Source organism: Aedes aegypti, chromosome 2 (assembly GCF_002204515.2).
Source record: "Aedes aegypti strain LVP_AGWG chromosome 2, AaegL5.0 Primary Assembly, whole genome shotgun sequence".
Taxonomy (NCBI): domain Eukaryota; kingdom Metazoa; phylum Arthropoda; class Insecta; order Diptera; family Culicidae; genus Aedes; species Aedes aegypti.
Window position 1 is genome coordinate 366,559,537 of NC_035108.1, and position 18,980 is coordinate 366,578,516.

The 18,980-nt window shown below is 37.5% G+C and overlaps 1 protein-coding gene across 1 annotated transcript; it reads left to right on the top strand.

Moving 5' to 3' along the window:
• The first annotated feature begins 2,760 nt into the window (after window positions 1-2,760).
• LOC5577606 (endocuticle structural glycoprotein ABD-4) lies at window positions 2,761-10,636 on the top strand. Its single transcript, XM_001656550.2, has 3 exons — window positions 2,761-2,907; window positions 8,822-8,943; window positions 10,001-10,636. The coding sequence occupies exons 1-3, from the start codon at window positions 2,899-2,901 to the stop codon at window positions 10,269-10,271; spliced, it is 402 nt and encodes a 133-aa protein (XP_001656600.1). The 5' UTR covers window positions 2,761-2,898; the 3' UTR covers window positions 10,272-10,636.
• The last annotated feature ends 8,344 nt before the right edge of the window (window positions 10,637-18,980 follow it).

Genomic DNA, 18,980 nt, shown 5'->3' on the forward strand with positions numbered 1-18,980 from the left:
ACTTTCTGCAGGGTCCCTTGCTGCAGCATGACCGCCCGCGCTGCATTCTTTTCCTCCAGAATCTGCCTACATTCCTCGTCAAAACCAATTGTTCTGTCAACTCCGTCCCAAGTACCCGACGTTGCTCTCAGCTGCATTGTTGATGGCTGCCTTCAATGTTCTCCAGCAGTCCTCAAGCCCCTCATCTAGCTCACCCTCTTCAGGTGCTGCGCGTATGCCGCTGTGACATCGGTTGCTTGAGTCGCTCCAGATTGTACCAGGGTGGCCGTCGGTACCGTATGTTGTTAACGACGGAGAGTTTTGGGCGCAGTTACCATCACCAGATAGTGGTCAGGGTCGATGTTAGCGCCACGATAGGTCCTGACGTCGATAATGTCGGAGAAGTGCCGTCCATCAATCAGAACGTGGTTGATTTGTGATTCTGTCTGCTGTGGTGATATCCAGATGTACCGGTATGGAAGGCTGTGCTGGAAGTCGTAAGCCGTTTTCGTTCGTTAGCCGGTGGGCGCTGAACTTTCCAATAGTCGGTTCGAACTCCTCTTCCTGTCCAACCTGAGCGTTTAGATCTTCTATGATGATTTTGACGTCGTGGCTTGGACAGCTGTCGTACTCGCGTTCGAGCTGCGCGTAAAAAGCGTCTTTATCATCATCAGTGCTTTGCGAGTGAGGGCTGTGGACGTTTATTATGCTGAAGTTGAAGAACCGGGCTTTGAGCCTCAACTTGTACACTCTCTCATTGATCGGCCACCACCCGATCACGCGCCTCTGCATATTACCCAACACTATAGAAGTTGTTCCCAGCTCGTGTATGTTGCCGCAGCTCTTGTTGATGGTATGATTACCTCTAAACATTGGCACCATTGATCCCTTCCAACACACTTCCTGCAACGCTACGATGCCGAATCCGCAGTTATTCAGCACGTCGGCGAGTATGCGTGTGCTCCCGATGAAGTTGAGAGATTTGCAGTTCCACGTACCGAGCTTCCAATCGCTAGTCTCTTAACGTCGCTGTGGTCTTTGCCGATTGTCCGGGTTCGCATTCTCTTGTTGATTATTCGTGTCTTGATTTTTTTTTACGGCTGACTTGCAGGGCCTGATACCAACGCCCTAGATTTCCGGAGGACCATGCTGCGCAGTTTAGCTTAGAGTCCTTCTCTGGCACTCGGACGATGATCAGCTGCCTCTGACATGGGGAACAGACGCTGTTGTGAGCTGCTCCTAACATGGAGTACAGACGTTCCAGGTTTGCAGAAGCAAAAGCAAAAGCAAACCCCCCTTCCCTGTCAGCATACGACCAGAGTTCCCACCGAGGTTGTTTACCCGATCTTCCCTAAGGTTACTCGTACCCGGAGGAGGTAGAGATAGGAGTTGCTGGGTAAGAGGCCATGGACCACACCAATAAAGGGGTCTATTTTATTCCTGTAGGTACGCGAAGTACCAATGGTACGCCATACCCAGCCATTTACCAACCAGATAAGCTTATAGAACATGATTGGTCGTGTGTCGTTATCGAACATAGTGATATTAAGAATCAAAATTGTAATGCCTATAGTATCAGACCATTTTTTTCAATATCATGGATATCTGTTTTTTAAGGATATAGGAAAACTGCATTGTTTATATGTATTTTTGTTTGCATAGGTAACAACTGGAGGCACAACTTTACCGAAGGGAGTGTGCATATACAAGGTGGCCCATCTCTTCTGAAAAGCTTAGCCCATTCTATCTAAGAATATTCACGTTAAGCTTCAGTTTTACAAACAGTGTCCGACAGCTCAGCAGGAGGACAATCCAGTAAACCCAAACAATTGACACACCGCCCGTCATCAACTACAACTCAGGCACTATCTCATCTCTTCACCTGTCTCTTAGTAGCCTTAGTAAACCAGCCGTTAAATCACCCGCACTAAGTAGGGCCCCATCGCCATTCAATTGGGCCGCGCAGATTCGCCACCACTACTGACACTGCAATGATGATGTGGTGGTGATGTATGGAAAATTGGCTTAAAATGGTTACATTTGTATATTATATTACTTGATGGATGGGAATTGTTTTCGCCGTCACGTTGCTGAGCTACAACTTTGCGCCAACTGTCTGTAACCGTTATGAGGGGCAACTTTAAACAGGTCCATGGATATTTCCTAAACATTTCATTTGATGATGCAATTGTTGCAAGTTTTATATATTCTAAACAAGAACTGGCACTCATCACTCATTACAATATACTGTATTTTATTTTCTGAAATTTTTAGGCATGTTGAAAAAAATGATTTTGTTCCAAATTTTATCATTTTTTCAAGTCTTCTCTAGCAAAGCCAGAAAACAAAAATGATCATTTACGAAATTTATGTGAGGCAAAAATCAATGATCATGGATATCATTGTTTCGAACATTTGAAAAATTTCCTCATGAATACAACTCAACCTTAGTTTTTATATGCTCAAGAAAATAAGATAGAATTATTGAAAATGTAGTAGCGAAATTTTTAATAAGGGTCATTCAATCAATGTTACCCCGTTTAACAGTGCTTGGTCTGCTGAATTCTGTTGGGGTCTGCTTCGAGAACGAGTCTCGCGAGAAGACGAAACAATCCACCTCACAAGTCGCGTGGCTACTTTCGATCGGAAGTGCGACGGCAGGTGGCAGAATGGGAAGTGGGTACCAGCACTTCGGTTTGCGGTGGCGCTTCATTACTCTATCAAGATGGGAGCGCGGGGTTGCTACCGGAGAAGTTTATTCAAACGTCTATAAATACAGTCGGCAAAGTTCTATTCTCACCGTAGATTTCACTATCATCTGGTATTGGGAAGAGTGCTGGCTCAAGTGTTCTATCCGGCGATAAGTGTGGAGTGTGCTTGTTTTTTTCGGAAGCAGCGTTCGAACAGTACTAAACCAAAATGAAAATTGTAAGTAAGGATAGTGTATCAAAAGTGAAAGTGAAACAGATACCGGGATATGTTCTCACAAAAAAAAATAAACGAACGGCCTAAACGGAACTAGGGCGAGAAGCAAAAGGATACTACGGTAGTTTGTAATACAAGTTTACTGCAGAGCAAACTTAAGATTGTTTGTAGATTGTCATTAAAATTTCAGCTTATTTGGATAACTAGAAGCAAATAATCTTAAACATGATTATACTGCACATAAACGCATAACTATCCCGTATGAATAGGAAATGCAGCAAACATGCAACTGACAAGCGTAAAGGGGTGCAGTACATTGTGTGAAAGTTTACAATAGGAAACACACTTTTACTCAATTTTATAATGTTTTGTATTGGTTGAAGTCCAAAAAACAAATTTATTTGATTTTTGAGCTTATGCCACACCCCACGAAGTTGAAGATTTAGGTTAAATTACATTGAACGTGCACCTTTCCAAATAACAGATAGGCACAACCCCAGTGGAAAAGCAAAACGAAGCGAACGTCAAAGATGATTAACAGTGCCAAGGCTGAAATTTAATCGCATTTTTTTAAGCTTTATTTTTTTATTATAATTAACCTGGTAGTTGAGCGGAAAAAATTGTTAAAGCAGTAGCAAGAACATGATCTGTCGTTCTATCAAATAAAAACAATATTCTATCAAAAATCTTAGGACCTTGTTGAGTAAATAATTTTTGCCACTGACTGCACGTAATATTGTTTGAATGTATGATGAATTAAAGAAAGCATGTATTGTATAATTATTTTAAAAGCTTTCTTCATTGTTTTTTTTTTAATTTAGAACCTAAAACCTAGCAGTTGTTTTAAATATTAAGGCTTGTGCACTTTATACGGGCCACAATTAGGGGGCTTTTGGTTGATGTCGTTAAACACTTTTCCAAGCAAAAGAACAGATATTCTGTCTCATCCCTAACCGTTCCTTTCCCACGACTTTGAACGACTATTTCTTTATGACAAAGCGTTTTCATAAAAGAAATCTTGATTAAATAGCATTACAAATGGTTTAAAATCAGAAACATTTAAAAAAAAAGTTACAGTCAGAATAGGAGACCTAACTATGGCCGTTTTTCAATGATAAAAAGATGATCAATCAATAGCTTAAGTATTGAAATAGTTATTAAATATTGTATTAATTGAAATCATGTTCTATCATCTTTTGTATAGTATTTATCTGTGTGTTCCAAGGTTGTCAAAAATCAGCAAAAATCAGGATAATTGTAATATTCAGTGACCATTCATTTATCCCAATTTCGTATATTGCAATGCTTTTAGTAAATCCAATTTAAACCACTTCACCAAAAACTCCAAAAATCATACATAAAATTTGATGGTGACCCACCCAAACCAGATAAAGTTAAAATCGATATATGTGAGAGATATTGCATGACTCATTTTTTTGGCATATATTCTTCAAAATCGCACATGATTAACATTTTTATCATATTGAATTAAATTTAAAAAAATGGAAAAAAATTGTCTCAAGGGGCGAAAGTCAAAAAAGTTTGGAAAACACTGCTCTACAGGTCAATACTGTCGCATGCCGCCTTAAAATCGATGAACAGATGGTGCGTAGGGACCTGACGCAGGACACGGCATTTCTGGAGGATTGTCGCACGGAAAAGATCTGGTACGCTATCGAGTGGCCGTCGATGGAACCTGCTTGATAACTTCCCACGAATTTGTTTGCTATATGTAGGTGATTTACGACGGAAGGTAATATGGAATAGCACATTGTAGGTGGCGTTTAGGATAGTGATTGCACGATAGTTTTCATACTCCAGTTTGTCACCTTTTTTGTACATGTGGCATATAACGCCTTGCTTTCACTCCTCCTGTAGCTGTTACGTCTTCCAGATTCTGAATATCAAACAAAATCCTTTTAAATTGTGGACTTGTACCATTAAAACAGTGTGACATCAAAACGGGCCCTACGATTTTTTTTTCAAAATTTTGCTCAGATATGCAACTAAACCATAGAAAACGATCAGGTCAGAATTTCATGACTTGTAAATCATGATTTTGGAATCAGATTTTTTTTTTCATGTATTGACTGTATTGACTAAACCGTACTTCAGTACAAAAAGATACATTAAGCTTGGAGAACAAGCAACTCGAAAGATTCCAATTTATTTTCGACACGGTATTTAATTACTTGATGTGCTTCATGATTGATGATAACAGTTTCATGATTTTTACACTCATAAACATATGATTTGATCATAACATGAAGAACAATTTATTAAACAATACTACTTGAGAAAACAGGGCATACCTGGAACTATCAGGGAATTTTATTGAACTTGGAAAATACATGGATTTCTCAGGAATTTTCGATAACAATTAGGAAAATTTCTTGAGATATTAATTCATGGTAGAATATGGTAGAAGATCATGACTATTATCGCGTCAAAATCCTTTGAACAATTTCAGCTACACCGCTATCCAATCGTTCCTTGAGCTGTGAAAATGTGAACATCTTTTCGGATATGAAATGTTATCAACTTCCCAATCATGAATTTAACCAAAATCATCTCTAAGGTCTCTATTTTCCTTATCGTGCTGACAGTGAATTCCGACGCAAAGTTCTACAAGCTCCAGAAAAACAAACCTTCAAAGACTGTTACTGTTACAAGAATTTCATCTCAGATTTCTAGAGGCAAAGCTTCAGTAATCATCCTAGTGATTTCTCGCTTTGGTTTTTTTTCCTAAATCCTTCAACCTAATTTTACCAGTTGTTATTCTAGGAGATATTCATTCTAATTTTTTGAAAAAAAAATGTCCAAGGAATTTTTTTTTCAAAAAACCCGAAAAATTTTCTGTTTTATATAATTTTATTTAAATTTTTCTAAGAAATCCTCGAGCGGTTATTCGTGAAAAACTATTAGGAACATAGCCGCATCGTGTCAAGGAGTGTGGGTTCGATTCCCGCTTCAGTCCAGAAAACTTTTCATCAGGAAAGTATTTCGACTGTGCCACTGGGCGTTGCATGCTAGTCCGTTGTCTAGTGTGGTGCTTCCTTCAAAGGGCAAATCGTCCACTGGAAGCATTAACGTGTCGGTGTCTTTTTTCAATAGTTGAAACTGCAGCATTTTTTCTTAATAAAATCCTTCAATCATTTCATTATTTTTCAAGGCATTCCGTCCGATGTTTTTCAAGGAATTCATTCAAAAAATCCTGCATCGATTGATTCGTTTTTTTCAATCATCCTAACAGTTTTACTTGAAACATTTCTAAAAGTTCCTTAAACGTATATGAGTTCTTCAAGTTCTTGAGTAACTTCAGAATTTACACAAGTCTCATCAGAGGTTACTTTGAACTTTACTTTAGAAATATCTGACGAATTTTTCAATATTTTCTCAAATTTCTGATAAATTTCATTCACATTCCATGGAAAAATGCCTGGAAAAAATCCAGGATGAATATTTGCACAAACCTTCCTATACTTCCTTGAGAAATCTTGGAGAATTACCGTAGGAATTCCTGAAGAAATCTCTGAGAAATTCCTAGAGATATCCTTAGAGAAATTGCTAGTTAAAATGTTATATTAACTCTTCGGAGACATTTCTGGTTGAATTTAAGTGAAAATTTTAAACGAAGGTCGTGGAGAAAGCCCTAGAAAAAAAACATGTAAGAATCACCGGATTAAATCCTAGAGAATTTAGGGCTTTCGTGATTTTTTTGTTTTCAAAAGGGTCTTTAAAGGAATGTTTGATTATTTCTGAGTTAATTTTAGTGGTTATATTTGGCAGAAACCAGGTTTTATTCTTGAGAAAACCAAAATATAATACGTTGATAAAGTCTTTCGGGAAATTCTCGACGAGATTCCATGGGAAATAATCACTAAATGACTCCTGAAGAAAATTAAGAGATGAACCAGCTTCGGGCTGCAAATAAGGATGATATCATTGAAAAATGCATATAGAAATACGAGCAGAATTATTTGTCGTAATGTCACGAGGAATTAAAAAAAATAGAAGATATATTCTCAGAGAAATCGTTGGTCAGATTTCATGAGTAATCAATATCTCATATATATGTTAAGTTTCGTTTCTTTCTTTTTTTATTAAGTTTGGTCTCTTTATGGTTTAATCTCTGTTTTGTAACTTTGGTCATGCGAAAGGTATCTTAAGTTCTTAATTTTAAGATACTCGCTCGCTATCCGCCCAGCTATTTATAAATTTTAACGTTTACGAATGAAATGCAAACAATCAATTATATCCCATACAACCAAAATGTACGTATGACAAAATTGCCTTTTGCATTATGCGATGGTTATATGGGCAAAGGTTCACGTATAAAATGCCGCAAAAAGGCCTTATACGTACAAAAGAGGAGGCTACGTACGTGCATATTTTATATGATGAAAAAAGCATGCAACGCGCGTTTCTAGATTCTATTGCTAACAAATCCGTACTCTTAAGCGACTCAATTAATGATAACAAAGTTGATTTGACAGCTGCTACGGATTGACTCGGCTTACTTTGCTCGGGTATACGGGACGAAACGAAATGTAAATATCTTACGTTCAGTATCATGAGGGCGTATCTGCAATGAGCGATTACTCTTCGTCGATTTTGTTTTTCATTTATTACTCAGCCCGATGACTGTTTTAGACAGCTTTTTTTGTTTAACCTGAAAGTACACATTGTTCTTCGTCATGCAGCATTACAAAATGTTCTGAAAATCGATTGATTTTCGTACACAAATCTACAGAGAAAATCGACGAAGAGAAATCTCGATCATACAAGTGTTCGATAAACCAGGATCTTGAAAATCCGTGGCTCTATTATCCGAACAAAAATTAATAAATCACATGGTCTCAAGAGGTTGATGGTTTATTTGTGTTTACTAAGATGGGAATATACCTATTCAACTATTGCAGCAATTCACTTTTGTAACATTACCACAATTCAATATCAATTCATTGACGTATTTTAAATCGCTTGGCTCGTTTGCTTTATGAATACAATTTAGAAAACAGCGGTAAACGATTTTTTTTATTGTAAACCATTGTCACTAACATTAGTCAATTTTTTTCCGTTTTTCGCCCATTGCGGTGACTTACGTTTCCAAATGGCCCATGGATACCATTTAAGATTTTTTCACTGAACGCTGGCCTACAATCAATACAGCATGTACTGTTTTCACACGAGTACGCAGTAATCGATAAACTTTAAGGATGAAGCATACTTATGAACTTAAATGCTCCGTTCAGTTCACAATGATGATCAGAGCACTTACAAACGATATATGATTTTGAAATCTAATTATCAAATACAATACAGCTGGATAACATTTAAGCTTTGATGTTGTTCCATCTGGAAATAGCGTACAAAAAAAATTGGAAGCTTGACACACTGTCGAGTCTAATTTTTTGTAATTAACATTTCATTCATCTGGAATACGTTTTTCTTGAACCTGGAATTATTTTGTAGAGCCTGGAAATACTTCGGAAATATCAGCGAATTTCATTTCTGTAAACGAGTAGCCACCCTGAATTTAGTGTAAAATAAAATCTTTCGCTCAAACGGTAGAATCCATCTGATTGGAAGGTCCTACAACAAAAAAAATCTGAAAATATTCAAAGCGTCTTATTTTGTAGTTAAAATACCTAAGGTGGAGTTTTGGCGATTTCATTAAAATGTTCAAAAAGATCATTACCATTTCATTTCATTTAATCAGGTTTACCTTATGTTACCGGCATAATAATTGTGCTGTGTGGTTGACATCTTCAGTTTATTCGTAACATAATATATTATATTGGTATGTAACATTTAACTCCAGTTGCTACCATTCTCTTTTGCTATCCTCTTTTTTCGTACACAAACATATTTTATAATACACCTCAATATCAAAATCGTATTTATATTATTACAGGAATTACTATTACTAACGGCGTGTCTGGCCATCGCACTAGCAGCACCACAGCGAACAGAGGCTGAAGCCGAAATCGTCTCTCAAGATAGCAACATTGATCCAGATGGTTCTTATCAGTACAGGTACGACCATTTTAATTGCTACTAATCATATTAGCCCTCAATCATAAGTGTAGCTTACTGATCAAAGGTCGGGGTCAATAAATCATCGCTTGTCTACTGTTCTATTAACAAACAACCGTGTTATCCGTCTCTCTCTAATCAGTGTGAAAATTTTCAGCGCATCATCCACAATGTTGTTATATCATTATCGCCATCGTTTTCACTCATCTCACACTCGGTAAATACTGCTCACACACCCTCCCCGCCAAATATGCAACATCCAATTATACTATCTGCCCTTTTAATCGCATCACGGGAAACACCATTCAATTATCTATTGTCTTTGAATTGAACCATGCCAACGGGTGCCTGCCCGACGGAATAATTATCCAATCTTAACCGACGAAACAAAATGCAATAATTAGTTGTCAAGTGCTAAGGGTGTGTGATATTCAGAATGATCCCCTCAATTGCCGTTCGAAACAAATCTCCGAGGAATTCAATTAAAAAATAATTATCGAAATCCCTTTAAGGTGAAACATCTCGGAATCCAAAGATGGCCGGCACAATGGCCGACTTCTCCCCCTACTCACGTTTTCAAAGGCACAAAACTGGAGAAATAGTTGACAAACGTTCCTGATCTTCTTATTTTAAGCTTACTGCTAGTGCACAAAGCCAAAATAAAAAGTACACTGTTGTGGGATGCTTTCTTCGCGAGATTAGTGCCTTTGAAGTGTTAGTGCAAACTTTGAAGGTGATTCCAAACTGTTTCACCTTAAGGTGAAGATGAACCGAAGTCAAACCTCAAATTTTCAAGAGCACAAATCTGGAGAACCAAATATCTATTTGCTGAAAACTTAATCGATTGGTCACTAGCTGATGGTGACCAATCAATTAAGTTTTCAGCTCAAACGGGTGTTTGGTTGTCGAGATTTGTGCTATTGAAAATTTGAAGCTTGGCTTCGATTCTTTCATCTTCATCTTAATTTAATTCATATCGTCAAAAACATAAAATCCATATCGCATACCCTTACCAAACGCCAACTGACCCCGTTCAAACATGTTTCCATTCCCCCAGCTACGAAACGGCCAACGGAATTCGCGGTCAGGAGCAGGGAACTCTCAAACGTGCCAGCAGTCCGGACACCAGCGATGTCATTATAGCGCAGGGTTCAATCACCTACACCGCCCCAGATGGACAAGTGATCACGCTGAACTACTCTGCCGACGATGAGGGTGGATTCCAACCGCAGGGAGATCATCTGCCAACTCCACCACCGATCCCTCCGCAGATTCAGAAGGCCTTGGACTATCTGGCCAGTCTACCACCGGTGACTCGACGGCGTTAAAACTTTCACTCTGACTGCCGGATGACAACTACTAGTGCTGCTGATGTTGCTGGAGGATTTCCACCGGAAAGTGCAGCACGCGACCAATACTCAATTTGATAAGTCTCTTATGTTACGTTTGTTTCCGTTGTGAAATGTGCAAAGGGATAAGGGCAGCCCATGTAGCGCCTTTATTTCGATAGCTTTATTTTTGTACATTTGCTTAAGGCATAGATCTAGTGCCGTTGAAGTTGATTAGAGAAAAATGGAATTTCGTGTTCAAGTGCTTCTACCATCCATCGAGTTTATCAATTGTTTGAAGCAAGAGTACCTACTGCTATGTTAACAAAGTTCAAAGGCGTTAATAAAATCGCATGTGAAAAACATTCCCTCAGTTGTTGATTTTATTGGAATGGGTGAGAGGGAGTGGCGGTCAACAAGGTCAGTGTGTTCCAGTGATATATTACCCTTCACCAGTGATGGACTTGTTACATATAAGAATGTCTTCAGGACTACCTTTTGCCATTACAGTCGACTCTCCACATCTCGTTACACTCTTAATTTGTACTGCCTTGAATTGCAAGTCAGTCCCATCTGTAAAAAGAACGTAGTTTCACTACGTTTCATTTCCGAGAAAAATATGATGATAATCAAAAAACGGTTCATTTTTGTGTTACACGGTGCGCAAAGCTGTAGTGGGTCAGATATGCGATAACTTTTCATAATGGAACAATTTGACTTGCTGTTTATTCCTGATTTTCCCGAACAAATCATGTTATCTCATTAGTGCAGCTGAAAAAGCATTGGAAGGTATGTTGAAAACTGAACTCAACTCAATTTTGACGAAAATGCAGATGGTACTGACATGCGATTTACGGCAGTGTAGCTCATGCCAAAAATCATGAATGAGTTGGCTCATCTACTTGGCTGATCTGCTTGCATTTTTTTTTTCTACGTAAAGCACTAAGGGCCCATTCACAAATTTCATAACGCTCTAAGGGGTGGGTAGGTGTCCTCGAGGTGTTACAGTTCATACAAAATTTGTAGAGTATTCATACAAGAAGCGTTACGAGGGGGTGGGTTGGTGTCAAAAATGACCTTTTTTGGCGTTATGATTTATGAATAAACCCTAAACCCCACATCTTTACTCTTCCACAATACAGTTGTTGTGGAAGCGATGTAGGTACGGTAGGCAAACAGTTTCAACACTAAAATAAATCGCACTCGCTCGTTCCGCGTGTGTAGGAACATGAGATGGATGGATATGGGTTATGAAAGGGGTCCGCGGGGTTTGTAGGGATTTGAATTCTGAAACTTGTAACCAACTCAGTTATTGGGTCACCAAGAGGCTCGGTAGCTTAGTTGATATAGCGCTCGTCTAGCATACAGGAGTCCTGGGTTCAAATTCCAGCCGAGCACGTGGATTTATTTTTTTCATAATTTCACCCATAATTTGTCCATCTTTACCACGCGTAATGAGTTAATTAATTGAATAACCATGCGGATTGGGTTACCGAACAGCTCAATATATGTGTCAATTCCTAATTCTTTGTTTTTCTTCTATGGGGTAAATTGGTATAATGCGCCCCAAGCGAGCAATACGCCCCACTTCATTTTCAAGGGATTGAGGCTTGTTTAACACGTAAATATGATTACATATCTTAAATATCCGCAAAAAAAAAATATGTAGCGCATATAACATCTTTGGGAAGTATAAACAATGAATTTAAATATCAAAAATATCGAAAATCAGCGATAGGCAAGCCTTGTTGTAAATAAAACCCATCCTTTACTATTTTACTTATTACAAAAACTTTAAACGGAAGACGACTGTTAATGGACCCATTTAAGCTTATCAAGTGGTGGAATTCTTCTTGGAAACATTTCTACAATGCTGTGGAACTTTTTCTACGGGAGGGGCATATTGCACGGTTTGATTTGAAACGTCAAGATTTGGGCCGTTTACAGAAAACGTCTTGTAATCTTTTTAGAAGCGACCTGGCAAGAGACAGTTGCATGCAGAGCATGACCAACTAAGTAAATAACACTTTGACACCAAAAACTATGAAAGTAATGAGTTTGCCACTGCGATAGAGCATTTTTGCCTAAGAGGGGGGGGGGGCGTATTATACCTGTTTACCCTATATATAGTAAACTCTCCCTTTCTCGATATTGTGTATTAGACCTATTCATATTTTCAAAAATGTCTGGAAACTCCACAGTCAACCTATACTTTGATTTTTCATTGTAAAATGAACTTCTAGCCAAAATTTCACTCAATTTACAGTAAATTTAGTTGTGCTTCAAATCAATTATGTGGGCTATTTTCAAGCTTTAAAAAATCATAACTACCGAACGAAATATCAAAATTTATCGGAAATACCTCTACATAGTAGTTTATTCAATTCTACGAACTTTTGCTGAACACGATTTTATGATTGGAGCAAGTTTTAACATCGTTTGGTAGAGGTTTGTATCTCGAGGTTCTTCTTCTTCTTTCTGGCATTACGTCCCCACTGGGACAGAGCCTGCTTCTCAGCTTAGTGTTCTTATGAGCACTTCCACAGTTATTAACTGAGAGCTTACTATGCCAATGACCATTTTTGCATGCGTATATCGTGTGGCAGGTACGAAGATACTCTATGCCCTGGGAAGTCGAGAAAATTTCCAACCCGAAAAGATCCTCGACTGGTGGGATTCGAACCCACGACCCTCAGCTTGGTCTTGCTGAATAGCTGCGCGTTTACCGCTACGGCTATCTGGGCCCCATCTCGAGGTTCTTGAAAATCTCTTTTAAAAAACACTTCCCGAAAAAACACTTCCCGAAAAAAGAGATTTTCGAGGTTCTTGAAAATCTCTTTTTTCGGGAAGTGTTTTTACTGAACAGCGTGCCTGCATGAAAATTTCGGATTTTTATTTCCAGACATGATGACAATGCATATCTGAAAGTCAATCCCGTTCAAAGTTACCATTTATCTTACGAAAATAAATTGTAAAAAAAATATGTTATTATAAAGCACATTTGTAAATCCACTGTGGGTGAGCCAAGAGCACCACCGTGAGCTTCAAAGAATACAAAAAATGAAAACGTTAGCACTGCCTTTTTTTCAGTCGATGATGATGATTGTTTTCAAATCGTTCTAAATGATCAGTGAAATGCGATCAAAACAATCATCACTCGGAAAGAAAAAGCAATGCTAACTTGTTCAATTCATTCGTTTACGGTACATGTGTCATGCATGATTTAACTATCATAAGGTTGCGATGCGGTGCTCGATCTTTGGGCATTTATTGTAATTTATAGCCTCAAGCAACATGTAATCTGTTGATGGTCAATGAATTCATAAATGTATTATGTATGTTTGATTCCCGTTGACTAGGGCCTGAAAAAATAATGCCAATGGGTGTTTTATATACCATGTATATTGAAAAAACTGTAATTTCTGGATACTGTGGAGTACAAATTTGGATCAAACAATGTTAAAACTCAATTTAATCTTTTTAGCGTGTTCGAAAAACTTTAACAGAACAGAATCAGCTTTCAAATGATGGTAATAGCAAGTGGTTTTGTTTTTCCATATGTTGGTTATGATTTTTTAAACCTTGAAATAAGGCCAAAAACACATTTTCAACTTGAAGCATACTGAAATCTTTATCAAATAAGCTGAAAATTTCACCAGACATTGTTCTTGGCATGAGAATTCCGAATACTGCTTGACCGGTAGATTTCTAGACATTTTTTAAAATATGAACAGGTCTATTGTGTATCCATAAAAGTTGGTTTTCATGGCTACCTTGATGGCATGGCCCCTTGGATCGCATTTGCACTGTTTTTAGCGCTGTACAACTCGATACCTTCCCAACTCGATGGTAACTTCAAAATCAATTTATGGAGATTAGACTGTATAACAAATAGAGTTTCCAATTTTCCCGGGAAACGGGAAATAAATTTGCCAATTCCTGGGAAATCCCGGGAAATGCTAAAAAACGTGAAAATATAGATATTAGAGTGGTTCAAAAAATCGTTTTTGCTCCACACCGCTCATTCGATTCTAGAACAAATCCTGAGTGTCCTCCCAAAATTTGAGCTCATTTGGATGAAAACTGAGGCTGCACAATCCCTTTGAAGTTTATATGGGAATTACTGTGAGAAAAGCAACCAATTCATTCAATCGGTCATAGTGTTTGCCCTAGTGCTCTTGGGGATTAGAGCTACGTTGATACTGTGAGATACATTCATCAGCTACAACTTTGTCGAAGACCGTTTTCAAATAGGACGCCTCAGTAATTATTTATTGATTTATATCCAGTCACAAATTCTTCAGCAGTGCTTATTTAACTTCTGAACAGGCAACTACTCTTTTTTGGAAAAACATATAGCTAGAGTGATATCCATTTAATCAACAAATATTTGATTAAGAGAAACAGCAAATGAATATCGAAATGTAACTAGTGATCTGGTGAGGTCATTGGATAGAATAATATAAAAAGTAAACTATGCGATGATTTTTTATTGAAAATAGATGGTCAATTCTTTCTTAAAATAGAACTAACCGGAAAATACAAAATTCGCGGGAAATACGGGAATCACGAAAAACAGAACATCATTTCCCAGGAAATCTCATTTCTCTAATAACAAACTCTTCTAATATAAACATTGGAAAACAACTTCGTTGTCAGGAAAATATTAAATAACCCCAATGTCGTACCAAAGACAAATTAAAGACCCCCATGTCCCTTGCAGTTGCCCAAAATTTAATGGCTCAATAGGTAATCTAGAATGCCGTTCAAAGTGTACTGCGATCTGTCAAACTTGGGTACCTTTTGCACTAACGAGGGACCAAATGCAGTACTAGAAGTGGTACCCAATCTGAGCCCGAGTGGGACGGACCTGGTCATACTCTCAAACTATTTCAAAGTCGATGAACGGTGGTCTAGTCACCTTCGATAATAGGCATATCGAAACGGCATATCGAGAAAATGGCGAACGAAAATGAACTAGAACATATCGAGAGAACAAGGATATCGACATGTGAATAGTGGAAGCGTATGAAGATTGAAAGGACCGAAGAAATCATCTGCATATGGAGAGATATCGAGATATAAATCATCGAGAGGTGGAGAGTTGACTGTAATCCCATCGCACAAACTTCACGTGAAGTTCTGACCCGACTTAGCTGTAGTAAGTTGTGAAATTGTTGGAAATTGTCATCACAGTCCTTGATTCATTATAAAGTAGATTTGGTTCAAATTAAAAAAAAAGAAAAAGTGTTTTACTCATGCTTTACAGTGGTGACGAGAATTAGACAACAAACTGAAACAAAAGTAGCAAACAAGATTTAAAAGAATTTTGAGGATAAAGGGATAGCGACTAATGTATACCTGAAAAATCAGAATAGAAAAATTCTGTCTTCGTATATCAGACAATTGCGAAAATTAACAAAATCATAAGTTGATGAAAAACCGAATTTAGTACTATTTAATTCCACTAGAGTTTGTATCTTTTGAAAGATACGCGTATTTCGACTGTAAGGCCATCTTCAGTGTCGTGTACTAGACTTGACTTAGCATTAGCATTAGCATTAACCATTTCACACAAATTCGTTCCCGTCCGTTACCAAAGTCAGAGATTTGGGACTAACCTCTAACTCTTAGACAAGATTGACGCATCCTCCAATAATCGAGACCTGTCCTGGTCACGTCCTTGCGAAAGCTGGGGAATGGGTAAGGATGATTGATTGAACACCTACTTAAGAAAGATGCAGAGAACTCTACGACCTCTCATAGATGTTACGGGATGTTGTGGAATGTTGATGGAAAGGGTAGTGCCAAAGGATACGTTCAGTAGACGTTCTGGCCATCAAATGGTTAATATTTACGCATTGTGATTATGCGCTGCTGATCAGAACAAACTCACCAAATTCCTTTTTCGAAACTCCTTTGCAATCCGTCGCTTTTCACATTCCATATTTTCAATCATCACACTTAACACAAACAGGAGATAGAAAAAAAAATCGAGTCGCGTGAAACGAATTAAATTGCTGGATATATCACAGAGCACTTTCGAGCAAAACGCCATCAAATCATCTCCCAAAAAAAACACTTTTAGCACTTTGAAAAATATGTTTCCACAGAACATTTGCACGTGGCATAGCACCATCCGCCGAATCTAGTTTTTACAAGCCGAATCGAGAAAAAAAAAGCAGAGCGAGGTAAACGTGACGCAAAATTCAAAATGCAGCCACACCGGCGCACGGCTTGCTGCGATCCAGATCCATTATTCCTGAATATTAGGGAAAAAAGTAGGACTGCACAAAAGTAATTTATGTAAAAGGCCATAGAGATCATAGTAATTAAAAATCAAACCACGCAAACCACTAACTTTGACGCAGTTATCTATTGACATAATAAAACAAAATTAATGAAAAAAACGTGTTATTTCGATCGAGTTTGACAGTTTTTTAAGAACACTGTCATTTAATATTTTTGTCGATAAACATATAACAAACAAACATTGGTGGAAACATTTAATAATACGACGCATAAAAATTAAGTAAAAACACAAAAACTTCAATTATAGTACTATAAGAGCACAAAGGGCTACTAAGATCAATACTAAATAGAATGGATTAAACATTTAATAAGGTATATTTTGGTATTTTTAATATATTTTTCATTTTCTACAATAATTATATTACTCAAATACAGCTAACATTCCATAAGTCGATCTGTACGGACAATCGACCTATAGAAATAACAAGTAATGGAACAAAAACTTTAAAAACCTGTTTAAATAAGTTATCATAGTAGCCATGCAATACAGTTTAAGAGCAGTTTCTTAAGTTGATATCGTGTAATTTAGATGTAAGTGTTTACTGAAACTGGGTATATTTATGATTTTTCTTAAACGATAAAAATGATAAAGTGTGCCATGAAAAATTTGACCATTTGTCTGTTAATTATCGTCATCTTGAGCTATGTGAGTAATTTATTTTTGATCCATAAAATAAAAATATGAAACATATTATAGTCAATATCTCTACAAACATTTCAGAGCGCACGATTGCACGTCATGAGCTTGTAAGTATGTTTATAAGCTGATCAAAGATCGATCTTTGGATGTTTTGAAATAGAAGATGCAGATCAAAGCTAGCGAATTGGTGATTTTCTTTGGCTTTGAGAACTTTTAGGTTGTTGAATCTTATATTCGTGTGATGTCCTTCCGGTGATGTCCTTAAGCTTTCAAAAACTGTAACAAATGAAAATCCATATGGAATCTAAACCTGCCTATAGCGAAATTCGGGACAACCTTGAGCAAATTGTTCCTTAAACTTTGTCTTAAGCTAACACAAAAAACCAACAATTTGGCATCATGATGTTATTTGCATCTTTTCATAAGCACTGTGCCATTACAAAAAAAAACATTTTCAACTAGGAGCTACTCAAATAATATCCAATATTCTATGCAAACGGGTCAACACAAACAGGGGTGTTCGTAATATTTTAAGTACAAGAAATGTTGAGTGTAATAAAAAAAATCTGTTTCTGCTCAAACATGTTCACTACACTCAAACAAGCAAATTAATCTCGAAAAAATATATAAATGTCCCCAAACAAGCAAATTAATCTCGAAAAAATATATATGTCCCCATTTTAAGGTGAAACATCTCGGAATTCAAAGATGACCGGTACAATGGCCGACTTGTGCCCCTACTCATGCGTTTAGTGCAATCCTAGAAGTTGATTCCAAACTGTTTTACCTTAAATTTTGTTCTATTGATGAATTTGTGAAAAAAATGTTTTTCAATATAAAACTAGGAAGTGTTTTTTTGCTTAATAAGTTTGGGTAAACGCATCTGTTTCAAAAACCTAAAAATGAACATCAATCTTGAATAGTGTCCGGTTCAGGGATGAGAAAAGTACTGGAGCAAACATTTACCGCCTCTACATTTACATCTTTCTACACGACCATCAACATCCAAAGCAACCCATGACGGTTCAAAACAAAAAAATGTCACGGCTCTTCAAAAATGTAATCTTCTTCTTCCTAACGTTTTTCAACCCCGAATGCGAAATGACTCGAGCACAGTGGTGACACGATTTTTGCGGTTTTCGGGGTTTTGTATTTTTGCTCGATAAAGGCAGTATGAAATTGAACTTGTTTATATGTATCGTAACGGAATGATTATTGTCTTTCTGTTAGAGCTAATAGATTTCAATTAGTTGAAAACACAAGCGAAATATTAGCGATTGAATGATTTAACACTTTTTTCAATCATTCAGCTTGGAATGGCTGCCCGAAAATGGTCATAGTGGAGAGACAAAAACAGTCAAGAAGTGTGTGAACCGTTGGCAGCGCAACGCCTGATGGTATTGATGCTGCTGCTGCTTTGTGTTTTGGTGGAATGGCAGAATCGATGAACTGTGATGAATTGTGGTCACAGTTCCCAAGACTGGTCCGGTTCCATTGCTGAATATTTTTTGAAAATCGCTTCGAAAACGACAGAGTCAAAGTTGCACTTCCGACTTTTTTGCGGACCCTTTGTAGTTGATGTAAGTTTCTACTCCCCTGGTAGAAGAGCTAGGGATTCGTTCTACTTTGTCGTTAGCGCTATTATTCGTCGTATCAAACTTAAAATGTTCCACTGCGGCGGATATTACACCTTACCTGCAACATGCATTCATTTTCCAAGTGTAATTTTGTGAAAGCTGTTATGGTTTGTACACTTG